The sequence below is a fragment of the Kwoniella shandongensis genome, chromosome 4 (genome assembly GCF_008629635.2).
Source record: "Kwoniella shandongensis chromosome 4, complete sequence".
NCBI lineage: Eukaryota > Fungi > Basidiomycota > Tremellomycetes > Tremellales > Cryptococcaceae > Kwoniella > Kwoniella shandongensis.
Genome location: NC_089290.1, coordinates 1,007,400 through 1,032,338, shown reverse-complemented (window position 1 = coordinate 1,032,338; position 24,939 = coordinate 1,007,400). Strand labels below are relative to the sequence as shown.

The 24,939-nt window shown below is 50.9% G+C and overlaps 9 protein-coding genes across 9 annotated transcripts; 4 read left to right on the top strand and 5 right to left on the bottom strand.

Annotated features, from left to right (window-relative positions):
* Positions 1–56: 56 nt before the first annotated feature.
* CI109_102398 (uncharacterized protein) lies at positions 57–1,244 on the top strand (the record flags this gene model as incomplete). Its single annotated transcript, XM_032004446.1, has 7 exons — positions 57–200; positions 266–592; positions 648–767; positions 831–895; positions 960–986; positions 1,042–1,122; positions 1,202–1,244. 7 exons carry the CDS (start codon positions 57–59, stop codon positions 1,242–1,244), a joined length of 807 nt encoding a protein of 268 aa, XP_031861311.1.
* Positions 1,245–2,742: 1,498 nt separating this feature from the next.
* Positions 2,743–3,997, top strand: CI109_102397 (uncharacterized protein; the record flags this gene model as incomplete). Its single annotated transcript, XM_032004447.1, has 5 exons — positions 2,743–2,888; positions 2,991–3,192; positions 3,307–3,615; positions 3,683–3,808; positions 3,893–3,997. The coding sequence occupies 5 exons, from the start codon at positions 2,743–2,745 to the stop codon at positions 3,995–3,997; spliced, it is 888 nt and encodes a 295-aa protein (XP_031861312.1).
* Positions 3,998–4,840: 843 nt separating this feature from the next.
* CI109_102396 (uncharacterized protein) lies at positions 4,841–6,014 on the top strand (the record flags this gene model as incomplete). Its single annotated transcript, XM_065967144.1, has 5 exons — positions 4,841–4,969; positions 5,031–5,213; positions 5,278–5,312; positions 5,364–5,520; positions 5,571–6,014. The coding sequence occupies 5 exons, from the start codon at positions 4,841–4,843 to the stop codon at positions 6,012–6,014; spliced, it is 948 nt and encodes a 315-aa protein (XP_065823216.1).
* Positions 6,015–6,039: 25 nt separating this feature from the next.
* On the top strand, positions 6,040–9,067 carry CI109_102395 (uncharacterized protein; the record flags this gene model as incomplete). Its single annotated transcript, XM_065967143.1, has 17 exons — positions 6,040–6,112; positions 6,161–6,298; positions 6,354–6,745; positions 6,798–7,011; positions 7,062–7,099; positions 7,149–7,156; positions 7,214–7,228; positions 7,282–7,359; positions 7,414–7,479; positions 7,536–7,562; positions 7,612–7,750; positions 7,849–7,969; positions 8,022–8,068; positions 8,130–8,245; positions 8,304–8,388; positions 8,449–8,467; positions 8,535–9,067. 17 exons carry the CDS (start codon positions 6,040–6,042, stop codon positions 9,065–9,067), a joined length of 2,109 nt encoding a protein of 702 aa, XP_065823215.1.
* Positions 9,068–9,493: 426 nt separating this feature from the next.
* Positions 9,494–12,268, bottom strand: CI109_102394 (uncharacterized protein; the record flags this gene model as incomplete). The annotated part of the gene is made up of 2 exons (XM_032004449.1): positions 9,494–11,711; positions 11,766–12,268. 2 exons carry the CDS (start codon positions 12,266–12,268, stop codon positions 9,494–9,496), a joined length of 2,721 nt encoding a protein of 906 aa, XP_031861314.1.
* Positions 12,269–13,585: 1,317 nt separating this feature from the next.
* CI109_102393 (uncharacterized protein) lies at positions 13,586–16,176 on the bottom strand (the record flags this gene model as incomplete). The annotated part of the gene is made up of 3 exons (XM_032004450.1): positions 13,586–15,673; positions 15,728–15,928; positions 15,997–16,176. 3 exons carry the CDS (start codon positions 16,174–16,176, stop codon positions 13,586–13,588), a joined length of 2,469 nt encoding a protein of 822 aa, XP_031861315.1.
* Positions 16,177–17,165: 989 nt separating this feature from the next.
* On the bottom strand, positions 17,166–20,162 carry CI109_102392 (uncharacterized protein; the record flags this gene model as incomplete). The annotated part of the gene is made up of 16 exons (XM_065967142.1): positions 17,166–17,307; positions 17,369–17,553; positions 17,611–17,678; positions 17,732–17,795; positions 17,921–17,983; positions 18,037–18,074; positions 18,159–18,266; positions 18,316–18,336; positions 18,415–18,590; positions 18,643–18,683; positions 18,737–18,850; positions 18,925–19,013; positions 19,070–19,286; positions 19,358–19,730; positions 19,823–19,941; positions 20,025–20,162. 16 exons carry the CDS (start codon positions 20,160–20,162, stop codon positions 17,166–17,168), a joined length of 1,956 nt encoding a protein of 651 aa, XP_065823214.1.
* A 573-nt stretch (positions 20,163–20,735) lies between these two features.
* CI109_102391 (uncharacterized protein) lies at positions 20,736–22,499 on the bottom strand (the record flags this gene model as incomplete). Its single annotated transcript, XM_032004452.1, has 2 exons — positions 20,736–22,076; positions 22,134–22,499. 2 exons carry the CDS (start codon positions 22,497–22,499, stop codon positions 20,736–20,738), a joined length of 1,707 nt encoding a protein of 568 aa, XP_031861317.1.
* Positions 22,500–22,997: 498 nt separating this feature from the next.
* CI109_102390 (uncharacterized protein) lies at positions 22,998–24,240 on the bottom strand (the record flags this gene model as incomplete). The annotated part of the gene is made up of 4 exons (XM_032004453.2): positions 22,998–23,458; positions 23,508–23,639; positions 23,702–23,751; positions 23,804–24,240. The coding sequence occupies 4 exons, from the start codon at positions 24,238–24,240 to the stop codon at positions 22,998–23,000; spliced, it is 1,080 nt and encodes a 359-aa protein (XP_031861318.2).
* Between the last annotated feature and the right edge of the window lie 699 nt (positions 24,241–24,939).

Here is a 24,939-nt window from a genome sequence, read left to right as displayed (position 1 = left end):
ACTGTCCATCCACCCTATCAACACAGCTCATTACCCCATTCGATACATCGCTCACCATGCCTCCATCAAAGAAAGAAAGTAACGGCCCCACTTCATCGTCTCGTCCTCCTGCCTCCCGACGATCAGCAAGAATCGCCGACAAGCCAAAGTCAACCGCTACGAACGGTGACAAGGCGAAGAAGGTGACAGAGTCGAAGAAGGTAAGCTGACCTTGTCGACTTGTTTATCGTGCTGATCAGCTGACTCCTTCTCCTCCCCTTCTTAGCGACCAGCCGAGAATACCGCGAACGGCGACGACGAGAAGAAAGCCTCCAAGAAAGCTAAACCTTCGTCTTTATCACCTACGAAAGAGGAGACGAAGAGCACTTCTAAGAAAGCGACGACATCAAAGACTGTCTCTGCCTCTGCTTCTGCAAAGAAGGAGAAAGAGCTCGAAGCTTCTGCCAATGCTGAACCTGAGACTTCTTCGAGGGGACAATTGAAGAAAGGCGATAAGCTGCCCAAGATCAAATTACAAGATAATACCGGTACAGAAGTCGATGTTTCGACGTTGGCAGGAGAGAAGGGCGTCGTGTTCTTCCTCTATCCAAAGGTCAGTTGAATGCTCTATTGACTTAGAAAGATTACAGCTGATGAGGTGAATGTAGGCGGATACTCCGGGTTGTACAACTCAAGCTTGTGGCTTTAGAGATAGCTACGACGAAATCTCAGAACTTGGGTATGAGATCTATGGTTTGTCGAGAGATACCCCAGCTGCTCAACAAAAGGTGGGCTAGCCTACACGATCCAGTACGGGTTCATTTCAAAGCTGACGAGAAACAATGACTCAGTGGATAACCAAGAAAGAGCTCAACTACAAACTGCTCTGCGATCCCGAGAGCAAGCTCATAAAACGGTCAGTGGATGCCTTAACGTGACCTCTCATGGGAGAGAAGCTGATCACCGCATTTGTTTAACAGACTCGGTGCATTTGTTTTGCCCAAAAAGTGAGCCTAACTTGATGGGAGAAAGGCAGCGGTGCTGATACCGATCGACATGTAGCGTCAAGCGATCACACTTCATCTTCGAGAAGGAAACGGGAAAGCTAGTTGATATCGCTCTCGGCGTCAAGCCCGCAACCGAGTGAGTGATAGTTTAACAGTATCTCTGTGCGGCGATCTATTCTCTGCTGATCTTCATTCTTGCTCTTCTTGCTCTACAGTCCTGAGAACGTCTTGAAATTCCTCAAGCAACATCACAAGTAGAATAGCCGACGTAATAGAGGGGAGGGCAGCAGATGTTCTTAGTGCAGAGAAGCGTAGCGAGGACTGGAAACAGAGTCTTATGATGTACACGATTGTTTACGTTTTTATATGTATATTGATGTTTACATGTGCCTGCTATGTCGTATGTGAGGAGGCAACTGCATTATAAGGACAGCGAAGTGTAGTCTTCGTGTTGTAACCTCGTGAGCATCGGGGTATGGGCAACAAACAAGGGTAACTGGACATTGAACTGAATCCGGGACAGTGCAACGAAGCGTCCGATGTCAACAACATGAAGGTGCATAAACAATCATGGTTAATGTCAAACTACAAGATCAACGAAGGCAAGTATCGATGAAAATCTGCAAGCGAACTAAACGTTTGGTCAGCACACTGTCCATGACTCATCGACCACGCTAGCGAAGAGAAAGGATAAGAGGCAGTTGAAGGTTTTGTCAGAAGTAATTTATAAGGTAGCGTGGTTTTTTCAGCATCGACGCCGCGGAGCGACGTCCTCAAGCCAAATGCACTCGGGTCATCAATCGTAGGTAGGGGGTGAGTGTGTGCGAGGACGGGGGGAGTTGTAGAAATGGAAGGTGAGGGATTGTTTGAATGGGTAGTTTCGAAAGGGATGGAAGGTTGAATGATGGAAAATTTTCGTTGAAACATATATCGGAAATGCATGCTCACCTAGTGAAATTTCGAGAAACTATCCTATCGTCGTGTAGTCGAAGAGAAAGAGCGAAGAGAAAGAACGTCGATCAGAAAGCCTGCCCCAGCCCACGGCCGCCCCCCATCTTCCTCGAAAGGTCGACGGGTCCGCGTACCGCCAGCTTCTTCGATAACCTCCCAATCAAAGACCTCCCGAGAGAGACTTTGACTGACGGCTAAATGCCTCTGTGAGAGAGCGGGGCGGGTGACTGGATCATCACCTCGACGTGGAAAATGTGGCTAGTGTAGACTAGCAAAGAAGAACAGTGACTATACAGAAATCCTGTGAGAGTGGGAGAATCCATGTCAGCGAAGCCGTCACAAAGGGGAGAGCCAGGAGAAGGCGACGAGAAGGCGGGAAGAGAGCTCGAAAGAGCGGTAGAGTGGGAGGGGAAGGAGCAAATGTAGTACTCGACTAACCTGCAAAGTATGATCATTGAGGAGAAAGAGAAAAGAATGGAAATTTGGAGCGGTTTATATAGACGTGATTCCCGGGTGGAGGAAGCGTGAACAAACTTCTGAAATTCTAAATGCCGAGTCGGCGAAACGTCATGTGGCAGTGGAGGTTTGGGGAGCCTAAAAAGAAAGCTCGCTTGCCTTGGAGACAAAGGCACGGCTCAATGTTGACGCCTTTCTGATCACGAACCTATCCACGTGGGCTTCGTTCCCTCGCGCTTGGTCCACCTCCACGTCTCCAGCATTGCCAACTGCTTGATATCCAGCAACTATAGACAAGGCCACCTGTTGGACGACAGACAAACAATCCCCTCACCTATCCAAACTCGCCATGCTCGCTTTCTTTCGACGTGTGGCTGTTCTCGGTCTCGTTGCGGCTCTTTCTGCGACTGCCGTCTCCGCGAAAGGAGCATTGGGTATCAAGGCTGCCAAGGTGTCTATCACCTCTTCAAACGGAATCAGCGATGCTACATATACGTGAGTCAAGCTTTGTTCTGGCTCCTTGTATCTATCCCTGTCAAATAGCGGTGACGAAAGAGTGATGAGAGCTGACTGTGATGTGGCTTGTCTTCCTTGTAGATTGAAAGAGCCTGAACCCCTTCCTAATCCCATAACGCTCACCGAGCAATCCATCTTTAAACTCGCGTTCACCGTCATCGACACAGCGACTGGCGAGTCAGTGTATCCTCAACAAGCACACTTGCTCCTCGAAGATCCCAAGGGAGATGATGTGACTTTGCCATTGAGCGTGAAGGGCAACGGGAAGGCTCAGATCACCATTGTAAGTGTTAAACCGCAGCTGTGTGCTGCGGACGATATGCTCGCTCTCAATCCCACTATCCGAATGAAAAAGACCAACACGAGACGAGGGATTGCTGACATGACTATTCTATAGAACACCGCCAAACCTCACCCTGCTCTTCTCCCCACGCACGGCAAATTCCACCTCACCCTTCTCCTTTCCTCACTAGACGCACTTACACCTCTCGCCTACCCCCTTGGCGAGCTCACTATCCCCGACTCGATCCTCAAACCTCTCGTTCGAAAACGACATGATCTCCCACCTCGTCAGGGCGAGCCAGCGTTCCAGGCCGAGCAGGAGATCGTACACACTTTCAAAGAGGAGGAGAAGACCGTTGGTTGGACAAAGAGCGGAGCTGGTGTCATAATCACTCTTGCTCCGTGGGGTTTGCTCTTGGCTTTGGTGAGTGACACTCCAAGCTCACAGGTCTATGATTCCAGACTGATGAGAACGATGCATTGTTTTCCAGCTCTCGAGAATCTTCCCATCTCTCAACTTCCAAAGCCCACCAGTATCTTCTTACGTCTTCTTGCTCGTCCTTGCTGCCATTGAGACTCTCATCTTTGTGTACTGGGTCGGTCTCAAGCTCTACCAGGTGAGTGTGACTTTCACTGTTATACGAGCACGCAATCGCTTTGCACGTCAAGAAGAGGCACTCTGCTAATCTCGTGCATTACAGCTCCTTCCCCCTCTCATTGCGCTCTCCGTCATCGCCGCTTACACAGGCGTCGTTGCTTTGCGAGAACTCCGAGTGAGAAGGTTGAAAGCGGGTGGTGCGCCATAGATGTCGCTTGGTGGAATGGTTGAGATGGAAGAATAGAAGAAATACAAAATTTGCATCCGAGATGCATTCAGTCAGCCAACTTGATCGATGGTGCATACTCCATTCTGACAACTTGGAAGTTCGCGCAGATTGTCGTGAGACAAACGTTTGTGCTTGTACCGCTGTTGTCTGTCTCGACCAAGACGTAGATCTCAGATGTCGAGATCAGAATGGCTGAGCGCGATATGAAACAAACGCTTTGACTTCTACCAGAGATTTTTCATCACACGTTGATAGTGCCGCAAGCCATGCTACCGCTGCAGTCATGCAGATTTATGTATGCTGCTACTGTCTACCGTTGCAGGTGTGTAGCGTATGGCGCTGCTTGCCTACGATCTGTGTGTTCTAAATTGGGAACGAAAAACATCCCTTTTGCCCGTGAGTCGACACGTGGTTGAGCGGTGACGGGATCTTGCTTTTTGCGTTTTGGCTCCAAAAGCACAGAAGTGCTCGGTTACTTACTTGTCTCTCACCTACTACTCCATTCATCAATAACATTGACCTGTTCCCATTTCCTTTGTGCTCATACCCATCATCATCAATAATCTCTGTGAATAGAACTCGACATCCGTGCTTACCTGTTGTACCATCACTTCTTACTATACTTGCGCACGTTCGACGGTCAAAAGGCATCGACAACAATACAGAGTGAAATATAATAACAACAATATGTTTGGACGGGATCAATAACAAACCAACGACAAGAAATAGTAGAGTGTTAGCGATCTAGTGCTTGCTTCATCGCCTCAAATCGATCCGAGTTAGAGATCCACATCTCGCGTGTAGCGAGTATACACCGTCAAGATGCCTTCGATGCGGACGATACCTTCGTTACCGTCCCATCTGGCGGTTCCTTCGGCAGCGGCAAGATGGAAAGCGATATTTCTCAGTTCTCTCAACTTTTATCGTGTCCATCTCTTGACCTTTACAATAGTGAGTATCGTTACTCGCCCACTAGAATACTTGTGTTTCATATTGACGTATGCGTTGCTAGATTCCACTCATCACGTCGGGAATCATGTACGGCGCGAACACGACATATCATATCGACTATATCGACTGTTTGTTCTGTTGTATGTCAGCGATGACAGTCACGGGTCTTGCTTCGATCAATCTCAGTACTTTGAGCGTGTTTCAGCAGGTGCTATTGTTCCTGCAGATGATCATTGGCAGTTTGGTGAGTGTCCCCGGGTTACAAGAATTGCTACACAAAAGGCTGATGAGAATTGATGCACTATCAGACATTTGTGTCAATCGTCATGATTCTGGTCAGACAGTGAGTCATTCTTCCGACTTACGCGACATCCAGTGCTGATCCCTCCCGCAGATACTTCTTCCGACAGACTTTCAAGCACGTTTTGAGAGAAAGGAACGCTCGATCGAGGTTCAATATTAGCAAAACGTTCTCGAGGGTAGCTACAATCGGACCGCCTCTCACAGCGATCCGAAGACGGTTCAGTGCGACCTTTGGCAAGTCCAGCGGGGTGAGTTTGATCTGCTTCTTCTCCGAGATCGTGTTGACGGTCGTTCATAGGACAAGCTTGGCTCGAAAGGAGGATCCCCCGACGAACGCACTTCCACCCCGTCGCTGGAGATGAAACCTGTCCCGCCTTCCCCCAAGAAGCACGAACGCAAGCATGTAGAAGGCCATCAGAAGGCAAAGAAGAAGGGTCATCAGAAGTTAAGGACGGACATGATCAAGCGTGTCTCAGGAGGAGGAGTGGGTCTTGTCAACCCGATGGGATGGTACGATGCGGAGAGGGCGGAGATACATACGCCAGCTCCGACGCCAGAAAGAGCAGGTTCAATCTTCTTGCCAGAGAGAGATCAGTCGGAACTTGATACTGGGCGACAGTTGTCGAGCGCATTGGAAGCGGCTGTGGAGAGTGGACAGGCCCAAGCGCAGGAAGAGGATCATAATATGGACACTTCCAACTTCATGACGGAAAGTCCGGGTCACTTGACACCTGAACAGTGAGTTGCAGGAGTTTGATTGGACGCTGATGTACAGGCGACCGTCTACACCCACTCGATCACCTCGCCGGACACCCTACGCTGGGCTTCAGTTAACGGATGGTGAGTAGCGCGCGGAGATGTGAAGTCAACGCTGAGCAGTATGTTCAGACGCATTCCCGAGATCCAAGACTATTGCTTTCGATGACGACATGGACGACAGTCATGACTACAGAGAACGGGAAAGGGGAACAACGACTCAAAGGGACTTTGGTTTCCCTCGAACAGCTACTTTCCGTGGAGGCGAGAGTGCGTATTTCTCATAAACGATGCCGTGTGCATAGGGTGCTGACTAGCGTTGCAGACCGTTTACCACGTACCGCTACCATGCAGTCTAGTGCATTTCCCCGTACTTACTCCTCACGGCCGGCCAGCATTACCAAGCCCGATCCTCGTCTGACAGGGTTCGGTGGCTTTCCGACTCCGCTGGAAATCGGAAAGAAAGTGTTCCGTCGTGCCTTCCCAGAAGCTACCAAAAACCTGGAGAAATCGTTTACAATGGCACGAACGAATACAATTGCAGGACGAGGGAGTATAGCGCCGAGTGGTACTGAGGGAAAGGAAGTGCCATACATCTCTTTCGCGGCTGTGGTCGGGAGAAATAGTAGATTCACGGGTCTGACACAAGATCAGATGGATGAGCTTGGTGGTGTCGAATATCGAGCCCTGAGGGTGTTGCTCTACATCGTTGTGGGGGTGAGTCGATACGTCTCGCTTGCGTGTCAGGTCATTAATAACAACCCTATAGTATTTTGTCTTCTTTCAACTTGCCGGGTTCATAATCATGGCACCATACATTGCGGCTGGTAACCGTTACGACAACGTGTTTAACGAGCAACCAAGGCATGTCAGAATACCGTGGTTCGCCCTCTTTCAGTCCGTCTCTGCATTCTCAAATACCGGAATGAGCTTGTGTGATACGAGTATGATTCCATTCCAGAGGGCGTATGTCATGATCGTTGGTGAGTGTATTTCACGAGAGAGTTTTGACGTGCGCACTGACTCCGGACAGTGTTGATCATTCTCATCTTTGCTGGGAATACTGCTTTTGTGAGTGGTTTTGATTTGCTTGAAGCGACTATTGCTGACCAGTCTACAGCCTATTTTGTATGTTCTCCTTCCCGTGGCGCTTCTCATGTACTGACAAAGTCCTACCCTTGCTAGTCTACGTTGCACTGTGTGAGCTGCTCGTGAGATCCGCACCGTTACATTACAGCTAACGGCCTACGCAGCTGGGTGTGCTACAAACTCGTACCGGAATCGTCTCGCGCTCGGGAATCTCTCAAATTTCTCCTTGATCACCCGCGACGGTGAGCTCACCCTAATGCCTCGTCCTCGTAGCATCACTGACGTGCGGTATCCAGATGTTTCGTTTACTTGTTCCCCTCGACGCAGACTTGGTTCCTCGGTCTTGTCATGATTGGATTAACGTGAGTGTACATACCATGACTGTATGCTGACTTTGTAGCTTGATCGATTGGGTCAGTTTTTTGGTGCTTGACATTGGAACACCGTAAGTTATTTCAAGTGTATGACTCGCTCGCGAAGCTAATTTTCTATAGATCGATCATGGCTATCCCCGTTGGACCTCGGATCGCTGCCGCTTTCCTACAATCAGCTGCCGTACGAGCCGCGGGGTTCGGTATCGTTGCGCTTGGCGCTCTTGCTCCTGCTGTGAAGGTTTTATACGTTATCATGATGGTGAGTTAGCTTTACTTTGAGCAGAAATTGACACCCAGTATATTTCCGTCTATCCCATCGCCCTTTCGGTTCGTGCGACAAATGTGTATGAGGAGAAGAGTTTGGGTTTGTTCGATGAAGAAGCCGATGAGGAAGAGTTTGGCGACATGGAGCAAACGGAAGGCGCGCAGGCTGTTGCAAAGTATGTCGGCTGGCATGCCAGAAGACAATTGGCCTTTGGTGAGTGTTATCGATTTTAGCTGTTGCGCAGATCGCTAACGGGCCAAATTAGATATTTGGTGGCTCGGTTTCGCGCTTTGGCTGGTTTGCATCATTGAGGTGAGTACTAAGCTGGAGCAACCTATGGCCCATACTCCATACTGATCACGGCTACGTGCAGCGAGGGCACATCGACGACGATCGGGAATGGTTCGATATTTTCAACATCGTTTTCGAGCTCGTCAGCGCGTACGGTACCGTCGGTCTTAGTCTCGGCGTGGCATATGACAATTACTCGTGAGTGGATACCTAGCACTTGCAAAGTTCAATGCTGATACAGTTGTTGCCAATATAGGTTCTCAGGAGGTTTCAGGAAACTTTCCAAGTTGGTAGTTATCGCTGTCATGCTTCGAGGCCGTCATCGTGGTCTGCCTGTCGCCGTGAGTATGGAGAGCTTTATGTCGATAGTATGAATCTCGAGCTGACCCTCGCGACCGCAGATTGACCGAGCCGTCATGTGTATGTCTGATTTATCCTGTAGCAACGCGAAGATGTCCATCCATGCTAACCCCTCTCGCTTCTACAGTACCGAAAGACTTCACAGCAGCTGAAGAGACCGCTTTCGAGGAAGAACGATCACGTCGAGCTTCCCGTCGAGCCAGTATGTTTACAGAAGAAATCTTCACGCATACGCGACGCGGTTCTTCTGGCGGGATGTCCATGGCGAGAGATATCAGTCCGGTTCATCAAGGACCTATCACTGCCTTACCGCATCATCTTCCTCATCATCAACACAATGGTGGTCCTGTATCTGGTGGTGGTGGTGAAGGTGAAGGTGGAGGAATCATTACACATCGAAGATCAAGTTCGTTTGGAGGGATGACAGTTCCAGGATCACCTTCCTCGGCCGGCTTGCAATTCAGTTTACCGAGAGAGAGTTTCGATAGGGATAGAGATAGGGAGCGAGAACGTGGGAGAGAAAGAGAAAGAGATAGAGCTCCACCAGCTGGAATGAGAGGTGGTGGAGCTTTGACTCCGGTGAGAGAAGGAACGATGAGTAGGAATCTGACGGAGACGAGAGCGTCGTCCTTTGACGACGGATCAAGTGCGATTGTATAAGTATCAAGACGGGCAGAAAGTAGTTCGCATATTTTTAGCATAGATTCGAGAGTCAACACACATTTAACCTATCAAACACACATATTTTCAACAAACAATACACTTTGGCATAGATTCATATATTTTTCTTTTGTTTCGATGCAATGTGTGTTCAATACTGTAGGAGGATGCAAGATGGTTTTCGTCAGCTGTTCCAGTGCACGACAAGAAGCGAGGTGGAAACCCTCCTCTTCGACCCTACTCTAGGAGCACACATAACTCCTCCGCAAGGGTAGACAACGTAAATTCTGCTCTGCTCACGCCATGTCCAATCTATAATGAATGCATGTACTGATGACAACGCATCTGGTCTAATGTAAATGAAACTATAAATAATGGCCATCACAATGTTCCGTCCTTTTCCCATCTATATATGTATATGACACCTTACGCCTCTTCCGTGGCTCTCTCTTCTGCCTCCGCAGCTGCTGCCGCGCCCAGCTGGACCAAAGCGGTATCACTTCTTGGTCTGAGTAAGCTCGTCGAATCGCCCGTCAGATCGGTCGACGAACGCGTACGTTCCATCAACCTTTCAGATGCGTCGTAGGTAGGTAATCCCGCGTCTATAGGGACAACTCCGCCACCCAAGAAACCTCTTGATGCGATGGCGTAAGATGGGACTTGACTGAGTGGGTCCACTTCCTCTTCATCATCGTGACCTTCTCCATCATTCCCACCGTGATCATAAGGTTGATCATCATCGTCACCACCGATTTGGAAACTCGTCCTCCCGTTCGCTCCAGCCCCACCTCCCGAACGAGGTTCCAGAGCTGTCACTCGAGGTGCAAACGATACGTGATTCTGACTACTTGCCGAAGAATTTCCGCCAGCGATGCTCGCAGCGGCAGAATGTAGAGCGCCGGGGACCGAACTGTTCCGAGGAAGACCTTCAACAGCTTGATGCAAGTTGACATTTGACCCATTCCGCAAGATCGTTTTACCGCCAGGGAGATGCGAAAGCGGTCGCATAGGTTTGGGGAGATGGAACAAACTGTGAAGACCGGTAGATCGACGTTCCGTACCAGGTCGCACATGACTTTCATCCGCATAACTTCCGGCGAGGGACGACGATTGACTGTTTCCTCGTTCGGGACTTGATGCTCTGCTTCCAGCTCGACTGCTTCGTCCTGATCTACTGTTCCGTCGACTGAGAGGTCGACTGGGACCCCTTGAGTCGGGTGGCGTACCGTTGGGCGAGGAGCCGGCCGATTGCGTTCGTAAAGAACCGAGCGACAGAAGAAGTTCCGAGTCGACAAAGTTGGGTAGCTGTCGACGAGGAGGGACGTCGCCAGCTGGCGTAGGCTCGTTGCTCCGCGATGAGGCGGAAGTGCCACTTGCGTGGCTGTAACCTCGGACTGGCGAGGAAGGTCTCGATGGTGCCCGACTTCGTGGAGGTGTGTCATCGTGAGGGGAGGGAAGGGGGGTAGCATTGACAGATCGTGGAACGAATCCAGTCGCATTGCCTGAATCGGCAATGGCAATCCGATCGTAGACGTGGTTGCTGTAACTGGGCAAATCGATCTGCGGCTCCTCTGCAGTGTGTCCGAATAGCAACCCTCGAGTGCTGGCTCCAGCTGCACGCGCTTCATCCAGCAGACTGTGATCGAGGATGAGAATGGGAAGGGCGCATCGCAATTCAGAGACGTGTCCATCTGGGTTGGAGATGGAGCATGACCATTTCAATTTATGAGTGATGAAGACGGGATGGATGGAATGGGATGGAGTGACCCAAGAGGGGATTGGGATGCTGAAGTGGGTGTTGATCTCCTCGTCTCCGATATCGATGTCTTCCTCATTGATTTCGGTCGCCGGCGCTTGATCTGGGGCAGAAGAGGAGCCGGCTTGTGCGGTGGTGTCAGCGCCGCCGGCCTCTCCGTCGACGGGCGGACCTGGGAAGTAACTGTCGCTTGGACGAGCGTTGAATGTGGTCGCTGGAAGACGCCCACGGCCGCCTATCATAGGCGTTTGCGATGGACTAGAGTGCCGAGAAGCTGGCGTGCTTCGGTTCCCATGGCTCTCTATCCAATGTTGGGGTGCTCGAATAGGTTCCCGTGCGACCTCAACGGCTCGTCCGTCATGCAACTCGTGCTTGACACATGCGGCGACTCGGGTTTCGGGGTGGGAGGAGTGTCTAGTGTGGACCAAAGTATATTCCTTCAATACCGAGGTAACAGCGGTGACCTTGACACCCTTGGCCAGTGGCATGAATTTAACGTTGACGGGGATATCATCTCCAGCTGCGTAGGCTTTGAAAGGTAGCGTGAGGGCGTACATGACTTTTCCAGGCCATGTGTTCTCAATTTCCAGAGTTTGGTTGAATTCAAGCGCCTCGGGAGTGAACATTCGAATGAGGGTGAAGTCTTTCTGGGCAGAGAAGTTGCTAGCGAAGCCGGACCGGACGACGACCGCTCGGAGTTTATAAGAGATGGTAGCGTCGCCTGCGTATGTCTTGAGCGAGGAAGGAAGGTTTCCGTCAAGCATGAAGGAGAAGGGGAAGGAGTGGTAACCCGCTTTCAGAGTGTGAGAATGGCCTCTATCGCCTTGAAGGAAGGACCAGTCGTGGGAAGTGACGGCGTGGCTGAAGTGGTGATTCTTGGATGCGGCGCTGTGAACATGTTAGAACGGGATCATGAAAGAGAGAGGGAGATGTGAGACTCACCCGGAACCCTCTGAGAATTGTACCTTTGCCTTTCCAGTCATCTGCATTGTGATCTCTTTGATGTTTGCCTTCTCCATAAGGTTCAGCTCCACTCTGCCTGACAGATACGCCGGGTTCATATCTCCTCCTTGACCTCTCAGCACCAGATGATCCGAATCGAGGATGACCTCAAGTGTGGAACCATGATGATGTCCAGTCCCACCTGGGGTCACTGCTCCGGGAGTACCCATCGCACCCCAAGGAGTGGGCGAGTTCATGCTTGATCCCAAGTCATATGCAGGTGTAGTTGGTGTCTGTCCGAAATAATCACCTAGAGGATCGGTTCCTGTGGAATCGACCGTGCCTTCTCGTCGACGTGTGGGCAAGACAAGGTTCGATGGTCGATTGCCGCGGGTAGGAGAAGATGCTCGTGAGGATGGTCGAGAATTAGCGGCTGAAGAGGGTTGAGATGAAGATGCGAAGAGGTTTGGGGTCGCAAGACCCGACGTCCAACGAGAAGGCATCGTGGATCACAACAAACGTACAAACGTGGGCGGAGGGGATGCGAGGGCAACGAGGTCAGGTGGTGTGACTGTGTGTGGTGTCTCTGTGATAACGGTGAGACACTTGGCACAGCCGGGTAGAAGTGTGAAGTGTGTAGACGGAAGTGGAGTCGACCTCCAGATCACAAGCCGCGAGGAAGCCGATTGTTAAAGAGTTGCAAGTACGAGTTAAAAGACAAATCCAAAAGTTTGATAAGGATTTATTATTTCTTTCGATTGCTTGTCTGTCTGTCTGTCTGTCTATTCGTAGCGAGGAGGGCGATACGGTATATGTGATATGGGATGACGTGTGGGCGGTGTGGTGGACTGAACGGTCGCTCTATAGCCACCAGGACGATAGCCGTTCCTTTGATTTCCTGCTTTTCGATGTTACGTTTATGGCTTTCCAGGGAAGGTTGAAGCGGTGACGGGAGAGGAGGAGCACGCAATTCCGATTGATCTGTTGATTGTCGAAATCAAAACCTTTGATAGGATGTATGCACAAGTATATGAACAGTGATGAGAGATAATTGTCTAGTCTCTGTATGCAGTGCGATGCAAATGCAATGCAAATCTTCTCTTTCCTGTGACGTGACGTACCCGATAGCCTCTCCAGTACTCACCGCAACTGCGACAGGACAAGGTGACCCATGTATCGGTTCGCTAGGATGGGTGGGGCTCTCTCGGCCTCTCTTAGCGTTGAATCGTTCCCATTCCCATGCTACGGCCGCAACAGGGAGAAAGTGAGAGGAAAGGGAGGAAAGCGGCAGTTTAGAATTTGCGGCAACTTCCGTTTCCGCTTTGGAGGTATCATTTTTTAATTAGCATTTCACGCGGATAAAGGTTTTGTATTGGTCCATTACAAAATGGGGTAAACTGTTAAAACTGTAATCGCTTCAGATCACCGTACCCAAGCACGTCCGAAACCCGATAGCCACTGTCTGTGCATCTTGTGTATCTCATATCTGTGCGTGCAAATTATTGCATATCCATTACTCGACTCGTATAGGAGGAGGTGGGTCCGGAGGGAAAAGGAAAAAGAGGCATTTCGACCTATGCAATGATGTACAAGGCCGAAATCGAGAGACGAAAGAAAACAATCATTTTCCAGAAAATATACTACTATTACTACTGCTAATATCTAAATGTCCGTGCCAGCACAGAAACAAGGGAGGGGTCGGGGTCGGGTTCGGGTTCGCAACATCATTCGCCTCGTCAACAAGGAAACAAACTATTACTACTCGTTTTTGGGTCGTCAAATTACAATCGGAGAGCTAAGCAAAGCTAATCTAAGCTGCTTTAGTTAGAGCTCGATCCGACAAAGTAGTTGTAGTTGTAGTGCGCGGGCGAAGTGGTGTATGAGAACGCTGAACCAGAGTTGTAAGAAGCGACGTTGGAACCTGATCGGTTGATCGCACCGCCGATAGAACCAGCCGACATGGGGATCTTGAGTTTAGTAAGACCCGCAGAGACGGAGAAGGTCTGGGTGTTGGAACCGGAGGTAAGGGTGACCGTGGAGGGTTGAGAGGCGAGGACAACAGCGTAGAGGTTGTCCTCGGTGAAGCTCCATCCGGTGGGCTTACCGACAGAGTCGGAAGAAGCCTGAGCGTCGTGGGGGTGAGGTCGTGCCCACATGACGATCTCATCCTTGGTGATGGAAGGGTAAGCACCGGTCTTGAACGCGGTGGCGTAGTACTTTGTGAGCGATGAGAGAGCGGTGTGTGTGAAACCATCGACCCAAGCCTCGGAACCAGAAGGAAGAGCTCCGGCGATGGGACCGATGTAAGAAGACTCTCCGAAATCGTTCCAGGTGAGGATCTCGGTCATCTTGACCTCGTTTCGCATGGCGATGACCTGCTCCCATCGAGTGCAGTAGAGCCAATCGTCAGATCGGTAGAGCCAGTTCTTGTTCCAACTGTTCTGACCGAAGTGGGTGTAGAAGAAGGGAGAGATGGCGGGCATGTACTCCTTGCTTCCCAATGCGTTCATGTATTTGGTGTCGGAAGATGTGTCGAGGTCGGAAGATCCCATGGGCCATCCGGAGTTCCAGTTGAGCTCACCGTCCATCCATGTGGCAGAGGCGAAAGTGCTGGGGTCGGAGAAGACACTGGGGACGAAGAAGATGTTGACACCGTCTCGAGCGAGAGCGTTGACGAAATCGTTCTTCCAGTTGATCTGACAGTCGGAACCGGCGAAAGTGGAGACGAGAACCTTGCCCTCGTGCATAGCCTGAGCGGGCTTGCCGGAGAACTGCTTGACGACGTTGACGAGGTTGGCAGCGTCGGCGCCAGAGTTACAAGCGAGAACAGTCATGTCGAGCGAGAGGAACATCTTGAACCCGCTTGCGGCAGCGACAGAGTAAGCGTCGGCGATTCGAGAAGTCTGCCACCAGTCAGAACCAAAGTTCAAGGCGAAACCGTCGATACCGGCGGCAGAAGCGGCGGAGATGTCGTTGGCCCATTCAGATGTACCGTAAGGGTAGGTGTTACCGACCATGTGGTGAGCCCAGACCTCGTGGTCGTCACCGGACTGGAGGACAGTGGTGGAGGCGGGAGCAGCAGTGGTGCCAGCAGCAGCGGTAGTGGTAGCTGTGGTCGCAGCGGCTTTGGTGGTGTTCGCAGCAGTGGTAGCGGTCTTGGTGACGGCGGGAGTCTTGGTAGTGGTGACACCGCCAGTAGTGACGATGAGTTGACCGTTGCTCAATGTAGACGAGGGACTCGCATCATCGGTACAGTTGGCACCGATAAGCTCGAAAAGCTCGATGGCGTAAGATCCACCACAAGTCTCGGAAGCATCACCGGCACACTTCATGTTACAAGCGGTCTGGGAGTATTTGACGTCGGTAGGTAAAGCAGCACCGCAGTAACATTCCTTGCCGAACTCGACACCGGCGTAAGCGAAGCCCTTGTCCTCACAGACGGTGAGACAGCTGTCGACGGTCAAGGAGTATTGGTTGAGAGCGACATAACCGTTAAGAACTCGAGTGGAGTGGTCGATCGCACAACCAAGAGCGTACCATTCGGAAGAGTCGTCAGTGACTTCGTGAACCGGGAATGTCGAGGTTGGGGCAGAGGTGGACGCAGTCGCAGTGACGTTGACAGCAGCGGTTCCAGTAGCGTTGACGGCCAAGGCACCGGTGGGCACACCAGTGATAGCGCCGACGGAAGTGGTACCGTTGACAACGGTGGCAGCGGAAAGAGTGGCGGAGGTGCTGAGAGTAGGGACGACACCGCTGCAAGAGGCAAGAGCGCTCGAGTTGTAGGTGTACAAGTTCAAGAACCAGGCGTTCCCACACTGCGCGCTCTCGTCACCCTCGCATGCCATGTTACAGGCTGAGTCGTCATTCATACCGCCACCAGATCCGACGAACTCATTGCCACAGTAACACTACTAGCGCGTCAGCATGGTACAAGTCAAAGTTTTTTTCGAAACGCAACTCACCTCATCACCGTATTCTGTACCGGCCATAGAGTACCCAAGTTTGGTACACTCATTGACACACAGAAGAGGAGTCAAGGTAGACGAAGAGAAGGCGAATCCTTGCAAGAGACGTTGACTGTTGGACTCTGCGACACATCCAAAGTATGACCATCCAGATGGTAACGATGTATCACGTTTCTCGGGAAGAGAAGGTGGTTTGCTCTGTGCACGTACAAGAACATAGAAATGTCAACAAATGTGCCTCAAAAGGATGGAAAGGCACGACTTACCAAACCGTGAGAAGTACCATAGTACCTGGCGAGAAGGTTGTGCAGAGACCTCCTAGCGATGGACAAGTGGTTGGCGACACCGGGAGGTGCATGTCGACCTGGTGCGAGCAAAGGCTTGGCATCGGTGATTGATGCAGCAAGTGCGAGAAGGGTAATAGCAGAAGAGACGACCGGCGCCATGATCGAGATTATTCAAGTCGCGTAAAGTGAAGCTGTAAGTTATAGATGTTGTAGAGATTCGAGCAAAGCGCTTGCGCTATGTTCACACGTTGCGGTACAAGAAGAGGTTTGGTTTGGAGATCTGTAACTCGAACTGGCGAGTGTGAATGAGATCTGTCGGGAAACGAAAGTGAAGGCCGTCGAGGCGTCAAGAGCTCCTGGCTCGAAAAGTCGGATTAGAGGATATGAAGGGTGAGGTTGAGGACGAGGTTGTATCGAACAAAATGATAAAGAAGATGATGCAAAAGAAGAAAAAGAAGAAGAAGAAAAAAGAGAACAAGTCAGTATCGTTGCAGCAGGAAGAAAGACCGTCTTCCATCTCATCAGGTTCATTATTCTCGCCGTCGCGATGCACTATCGGACGTGAGGACGAACGATCAAGACCCTGTGGACAAGATAGCGTCCGATATGACGCGCGCTTGGCTCTCTCCCGCCACCGACTAGCTGCGCGTCCAACGAGATGGTACTATATTCGGTAAGTTGGATCGACAGAGAAGCGTTACGGACATTCCTCGAGGTGCAATACACCCAACTGACGGGTGATATCACATAGATGGCGTTCGTTTCCAGGGAAAAGCAATCAAAAATGGCTGGCACCAAAAGAAACACGCGTCGAGCTTAGAGTTTTTTCAGGACTCTTTGTATCACCAGCGGATTAATTGCTTCAATAGGCTTTTCCATATCCAGCTCTTGTCGAGCCGAAAGATCTTAACCTTCAGGTCCTTCCGTCTGAACATCCCGATTCCAGGAATGTCTTCGCGATAGGTCCACCTCCACCCAATTTCCTCGCTCACTGACTGCTAATGAATGGGAAAAAGACGCGTCGACGCGTTCTTATCGTCACCAGGAACTCGGACGTGAGGTCAGGTAACTGAATTACATGCATGCATGCCTGGTGAGTCACGCTGCTCGTTTCATCTTTGCACTCAGGAGTGAGCGATAACCATAAGCTACGATCCTGTGTCCTGTACCTCGTTACCGTTCTTGCTCTGGCTCCTGCCTAACGCTTTGTCCACTTCGGACGCGTATAGCTTGCTGATCGTCGGTCGTGCCAGCTTCATCGCCGGCGTCAACATACCGTTGTCAGGCGACCTAAACGAGGGCAAATCTTGAGCTTCCACTCATTTGGCTTCTCAGGAACAACTCAACTGACCACTCTTCCGTTGTCAATACCACATCTCTGATCAATTCGGTTCCGGACAATCCGCCTTTCTTCCCTTCTTCTCGTAACTCGCCAAGAAGGAAGTTCTTGATGTCCTGGTCTAAAGACCAGTCCTTTGGACCGCCGTCGGAGGGCAGACCTGCAGCTTGGAGATGGTTTCGGAAATTGCCCTCGTGCTGGACGAGGTGTTGCTATCAGCTCATGCTCAAGCGCTCTGGTAGACTGCCACTTACTGGGTACACGATGGCGATCGGTCTATCGGCGTGAGGCGGCGCGCATATGCAGAGCATCATGACAGAGTCTACAAGTGGCGCAATCAGCGACTAGCGCATGCGATTTATGCAATGACCTTACCGCAATGCTTGTACACGGACTCCACCTTGTCGAGCGCCAAATACTCGCCGTTCTGCAGCTTGACCTACTCCTATCAGCGAGGGTTTCTGCCTGCCTTTCACTTACCAAGTTCTTGACACGATCGATAATACTGATGGTCCCGTCATCGTTCCACTGTCTCGTCAGCTGAGAACACCGCATGGGACTCACCTGACCAATGTCACCAGTCATGAACCATCCATCTTCCGTGAAAGTAGCTTTGGTGAGCTCTTCCTGCTTGAAGTACCTACATGGGTATTAGCCCAGTCACCTTTCCGTGCACCTACCCTCCGAAAACTGTCGGTCCACGTAGCCAGATCTCGCCCTGCGGTGGGTGATTTGTTGCCAGATACCCAGCTTCCGGGTAGTCTGAGAGGAGTCAGCCTACTTTCAGGTCTTCACAACATACCTTGTAGTCTAACTTCGCAAGACGGCCCGATGACACCGACGCTTCCCAACTTGCTGAATTGGGGTGTACAGATGGTCGCCATACCGCATGTCTCGGTAAGACCGTAGCCTTCGCTATGATCAGTGGCGGTACTAGTGCTGTCCAGACTCGCACTCACCCTGCAAGATCTGCACCAACACTGTTGACAAGAATCGCTGCGTATCCGCACTGAGTGCTCCGCCTGTATGTCAGCTCGGAATTGTGGAGATTGACCTACCTCCACTGATGGCTATTCGGAGCCTGCCGCCAGTAGCAGCTTTGACCCGCCCAAAGAGTACTTTGTCGATGATAGAGCTGAGCGGCCAAGGTAGTGTTTGCTTTCCGCTCACAGCGAGGCTGAATACTCCGCCAACAATCGGTCCGGCATCGTGAAGCTTCTTCATCATGCCCTTGCTGCTCGAGCAGTCAGTCTCAGAATCATAGCTGTTCACTCCATTGAACTCACCGGACCATCTCAAAGATAGCAGGCACACCCGGCAAGAGCGTCTGGATGGTGTTGTGTCAGCGCGCCCTCATGGCTTGTTGCTAAATCCACTCACAGGCTTGTAAGCTGCAAAGTCCCCTTGACAATTACGAACACTATCGTCGAGCAGAGTTTTGACCGTGCCGTAGGCGATCGGTATGCCAAGGAAGTATAGCGTGAACTCGAGGAACTGCACATGAATAGCGTCAACTCTGGTGGCAGTGATCCTTGGTGCAACGGTGTCCTGCTATATCGCAAGCTTACCTGCTCGAGAATGTGAGTCAAGGGGAGGTACGCTAGCAGAAGATCTGACTGGTGGAAGTTCTTGCCCCACATTGCAGTAGACCCCGCGACTATGAGCCGGACGTCAGGTCAAGTGACAGGTATGGAGCCGGAGAGAAACACCCACTGGACGAGATAATGTTCTTGTTGCTGAGCAAGACACCTTTTGGTGCACCTGTCGAACCACTCGTGTACATGATACAGAACAGGTCGTCTTCTGTAGGTCGGTGACCGATCTCGGAGGCAGTGAGTGTCTTCTCTGCGCCTGCGTGTTTCAACGCTGCGAGCGTCAAGATTCGACCACCGCGAGGTTCGAATATTCTAGCGATGTTGTCGACGACGGACTGCAAAAGCACAAAGCCAAACTTCCATCAACACAATATCTAGAACAGGGTGTTCTGTTTACAAAGCTTACCAAGTCTGCTCTATCTTCTCCATCATAAATGATCCACTTGACTTTCTCCGCTTTCCCAATGACCTTTGCAACCCTCTCCAACTGACCTTGACCACAAAAACAAAGCTCCACATCAGGCTCTACCCAACTGGTCAATAGACCCTCTTCGCCCAATGTCGTATATGCCGTGGTGATGACGTGGCCTAGACGTGCAAATGCTTGAGACATTAACTGCCAATTGAGTGACGTATCGGCGTAGATGGAGACTCTAGGACGGGAAGAGATGGGCTGGGAAGGGACTGTGAAGCCAATATCGATAAGTCCAGAGACGAGTTGGGTGCAGGTCGTGTCGAGTTCTGTATATGTGACGGGCTTGGGTGGGGACAGAGTGAAGCTGTAGATAAAAGTAGATTGTCGGACAGACGCAATGATTCAGCCATTCAGACCAAAGGGAAGGTGGTGTCAACATGTAAATCTGTGACTTACTACTTCCACACTTTCTCTTCTTCACCTGAGCCATCAGCCTTCTTCACCGCCTTCTTCTCGTCCACCACATCCACTATATCTCGATAATAACATGCCGTCCTATCCCCATATTTCTTTGCCTGCCACGCGAGTTCACGAGTCCGTTCATCAGTTGTTTTATCCTGAACAAGATACTACCAAGAGCATGGTCGAAGATACTCACGCAGTATGAGAAAAAGTCGCCTACAATCATCACTTCGTCCCCTGCCGGTCGAGTGACCAGCTTATCCGGGGAGAGGTACGATCGACGTATCGACGGATCGGAATCGAGTTGGACAGAAGCTTTCTTCGATCGGAACATTGTGATTCGCCTAGGGTATCAGTCAGTCCCTCGAGTCTTGACAGATTGGATGAATTGGTTGTACGGTTATCCTGCAAGAGTGACAAAGTTGGTGAGAACCGGGATAGGATCCCCATCTTTGTCATGAGGTCTGAGGTCAAACATTATTGTTGTTGTAACCGGGAATGTAACCGCTCGTGCCTGAGATATCCATGACTCATTATCATGCCCATCGGTGGCGAACCATGAACTGCGTTGACCGAGAGGCCACCATCCCCGAATGACCAGACGGATGCGTCGGCCTGGGGGACATAATAGTCGTGCATGTCTTGTCTACTTCTGCCTTTGAGTAAGTAAGATCAGAGCAACAAATTTTGCACCATGTTGATCGCTAGGGCCGCTTGCCACTGTATTTGAATTGAACCAAAGCTCCATAATCTATTCATGACAAGGAATAATGCTAATCGTCCAACGATAATGATGTACAATACATTTTACAATTCCGTCCAATGTCCAGCATGACCCTCTATACGTATAGGTCTCTCGTGATGATATTTGACAACGTCTGAACTCTCCAATCCGCCTCGCTCTCGTTCACTCAAGCTCATAACCCGCTCCTGACGGTCTCACCATCGCTCTCGTCGTGTTATCCCTACATCTCTTCAAGAACTTGAAGAGCGCCGTCCCACCCGTCCCTCTGATCTCTCCAATATCCACCACTTTCTCTTCCTCCTCCTCCGCAGACTCTTCGAGCCCAATCAACTTCCTCACTCGCTCACTTGGCTTTCGCCTAGCTTGTTGAACGATGAACAAGCTGACAACCCGCATGTGCTTTTCCCTGAATCGTCGAAGAGATTCAAGTGCACCATCGTATGCTGCAGCAAGAGCGGGGTGTGACGCAGCATAGTGAACTACGAGGGGTCGAAGGGGTGTAGGGTGGGTGGAGAGATGCAAGAGGAATGTTCGATGAGGAAGAGGCATGTACTGAAGCATTCGTTGGAGGAAGCTCGCTTCTGACTTTGGTGCGGCTTTGGCACCGCCATGTCCGTGTCCATGTCCGTGCGCATGCGGCGCAGGCGTAGGAGCATCCGCTGATACTGGTGCCGAGTTCATCGAAATACTGTCCCCTGAATGTTCAGGCTCAGTCTCTGCGGCTGCAAGAGCCTCGGCTCGTTCTTCGGGTGTTGGAGAGTGATCGACTGTGAGGAATATATCGATCGCGTGAATGAGTGAACTCTGACCAGCACTTGGACCAGAAAACATTTTCCCTCTTCTCCCTTCGGTGCTCGCACTCTCTGCCTCTGACGTTCCATTCTCTCCTGCCAAACCCATGTAGTCCCATCCGGCACTCTGCGGTCCATCGGCATCACCACCTCGGAACCACGGTCGGATCAAGTGGTAGAACTCCTCCGGGTCAACCTCCTTCATCAACGTCATGGTAATATCCGAGATCTTGTCGATCTGCATAGCGAGTCTCTTCAAGTATACCGTCAACCGTCTCATAGCCTTCTCATCGCCGATGAACAATTCGTCGAGAGACTGTCGCATGATTCGGAGTGCCTCTGCACCAGCGATTTCAGTAAGAGCCGAGATGAGGAAGAATTGTTCTTCAGATCGGGTGTTGGTGAATGTTGTGATGATCGATGAAGGCGGATTAAGGGTGTTGGACGGCGCGATGGTAGGGTTGGCGGGTAGGAAGTTGTAAAGGACCGTGTCGGCGTAAGTGAGGATGGGTGGGAGACCAAGTAAGGGGGAAACAGTGAGGAGAGGTACAGAGATACAAGCAGGGACGGGTATAGGATCGCGTGCCGCTGGCGCTGGCGACGGCGTAGGTGTTGTGTGGGCGTAGAAGTGCGCGAGGAAGGTGAGGACGATGTGTGCGCGTCGCAGCAGTGGAAGGGACATGCGAAGCTCGTCGGTGTCAAGCACGGGGATCTAATAACGATCCTTCATCAGCACATATCTCATTTGGTTGCAAAAGAAAAGACTCACCAACTGAACACCTTTACGCCATAATCGCTCTTTCTCCCTTGTCCCGCCCACAATCAAACCCTCTCCAAGACGTCCGCCCCCTCTCGCAGCATCCAGAGCCTCTTCCCATACTTCGTACTTCCCACTAAGCCTCTCCACGTTGCTGCTACCAGGTAAGAAACCTGTCCTGACATCGACCTCGAAATCGGCCGAAGCGAGCGAAGCGGTGTTGGGAGCGAGACCATGCGCTTGGTGCGACGAGGTAGACGGGACACCAGAAGGGAACGCGGCGGTGGGTTGGGAGAAGGACGGTTGGAGCGCGAGGAAATGGTCTGGTGGAAGGGAGGAGCTGGAGGCGACAGGAGAGGAAGGTCGTTGGGGAAGCATTTTGCGGGTAAAAAAAAACCCCAGTGGCGAACGTTTAAATTCGATGTGATTCGATGTATCCCTTGGCGTTTAAATGAGTGTGAGATAAATGTATGCACAGGTGTTCTGGATTTCGTGTCCGAAGGGGGTCAAATGAACGATAGTCGATATGTGAATTAGAATGATTGGGTTGTTGTGTGATGAGATGTTTTAGTTGGGGAGGATCAAAGATGGTGTGATGATTGTCTGATTTTTCAGCAACAGGAAAAGTTCGGTCCTTTACCCGACCCCCCGGGACAATAATACATTTACGTAACATTCATTCATTTCTTCACCGCCGGCAAGCTGAAGGTGAAATTGGAGATTGTGAGCACGCCATCGATGTTTAACCAAGGAGTTGTCCCACAACGACGACAGAGCATATATATATATAGCCAGATGCATGTCCAATCCTTCGTGGTGATCGTTTCTCCCTCGTTATATACAAAACACTAACTATATACAAAATGAACAGTCCATCTATTGCTTCTCCTTTCTCGGCTCAGGAGGAGCCAAACACATCATGCCCACTACTCCCAATTTGAACCCCATAGCTACGACGACGACCACCCAACTTCCGGCGTATTTGTGCATCACCCCACCTATAAAACTCCCAGTGATCATCGCGGCGATATATCCTACCCTTCGGTTTCTTGCGCCCGCGTGCGGATGATTAAATCCGACAAACAGATATTTATCGCTGACCAGATCGACATACGACGACGTCATGGGTGCAGTGGGGATTTCAGCGATTGACGCTTGTCGAGCCGCAGCGACTTGACCACCGGACATGAGAGCGAATAACATGATGATGGACCACTCATGGTCACCACCTAGACGTGTAGCAGAAGGTCCATTCGGCGAAAGGAAGATCGTGGCGATGGTCAAACAAACAAGTTGGAAGAAGACGTTTCCCAGAAGCCACGCTCGTCGACGAACACCTACAAATCGATTAGCGATTGGCGTGACCAATCGTTCGCTATAACTCACCAAAGAGATGTCCGAGATGTCCGAGGACCAAGGCTGCACCGAGGAAACTGCCCAGTGAGACGCCGGTGAGTAGAAGCAGGTGGCCTGACATCTTGACGGCCGCGACGGTGAGCAGGATAGTGTTTCCGGTTTCTGCGAAACATCGGTGTCAGTTCGCATTGGGGGACGAGCGGCGCGGCTCAAGAACCACTCACGATTCGACGCAAAAGTGCTGAAGTCAAGATATGTCGTCGCGTCGAGGATACTGCGTCGATGTCAGCGATGATTATCTATGTGACGAAGACACCGTCACTCACCCAGTCGAAAACGCTTGGATGATCAGACTCCACACCAAAGCATTCGCGCTGACTGTATCCCCCATCCAACCACTCAATCCGTCGCGTCGTTTCCAAGGTGGCCACACAAGCGCGACGGGCGATAAGTCGCAATTGGGTCTATGCTCGCCTTTCTCTACGTCGCTAGTCGACTTCTCGCATTTGGGTCTCAACACTTGATCGCTTTCCATCCCTACTTCGCGTTCTGGCGTCGTTTCGCGACATCGGTCTCCCTTGCTTGAGGGAGGTGAAGATTGGTTAGCCGACATGTTGGATGATAATGGTTGCTTGTGCTGAGAAGGAGGACTGAACGACGAAGTCGATGCGGTAGGCAACAGGTTAGTAGTCGATGTGGGCGCTGATACCGTCGGCGATATGGTGGGAACGAGGTGTAAAGATGGTCTGCTTGATGAATCCATTTGATCGATCAATTATTAGGGTGGCGTGGGAAGCACAGTTGATTGTGTTGAATGATGGGTGAGACGGGAACGATGTATGTGTGTTGAATGATGTGTGGAACGAGAACAATGTATGAATGCAAAGTAACGATTAGAGATGGATCGAACAGCATGCGAAATCCTTCTTCACATGCTCATCAACCATTGCTCAACATGTCGGATGACCGCCGTCTCGCCGCTCAAGTGTTCGTGATATCAATCGATAACATTCGTAGCATCGTCATACAGTACGAATCCGATGCTTCGGGAGCTAAAGCTGTCCTCAATTCCATCCCCGCGCTCTCGCTCTCACCCGAACATGCTTGATCGCTTTGATTCCACCGTTCCATCCGAAGATTGAGTATGTGGTATTCCAAACTCGTCAAACTCGCTGTGTAGGGGATTCCAAAGATGTCGTGTACGATTTGGAATTTGTCTCAAAGCATTAGGAATCGTCCCGAACCGGATCATTAGGATTAATGGCCTGAACCACGTGCTCGCCCAGATACATGTCTATTGTATTCCCCCACATACTGGACTTGCTCATGAAGTCACGTGCCGATAAGGAGCGAGTTGAACGCATGGCGATTTGTACATGCGACTGAAGCAAATAAGTTATGAGTGATCTGCTAATCTACTCAATATCAGATCAACAAATCCATTCCCTTGCATCTTCGCGTT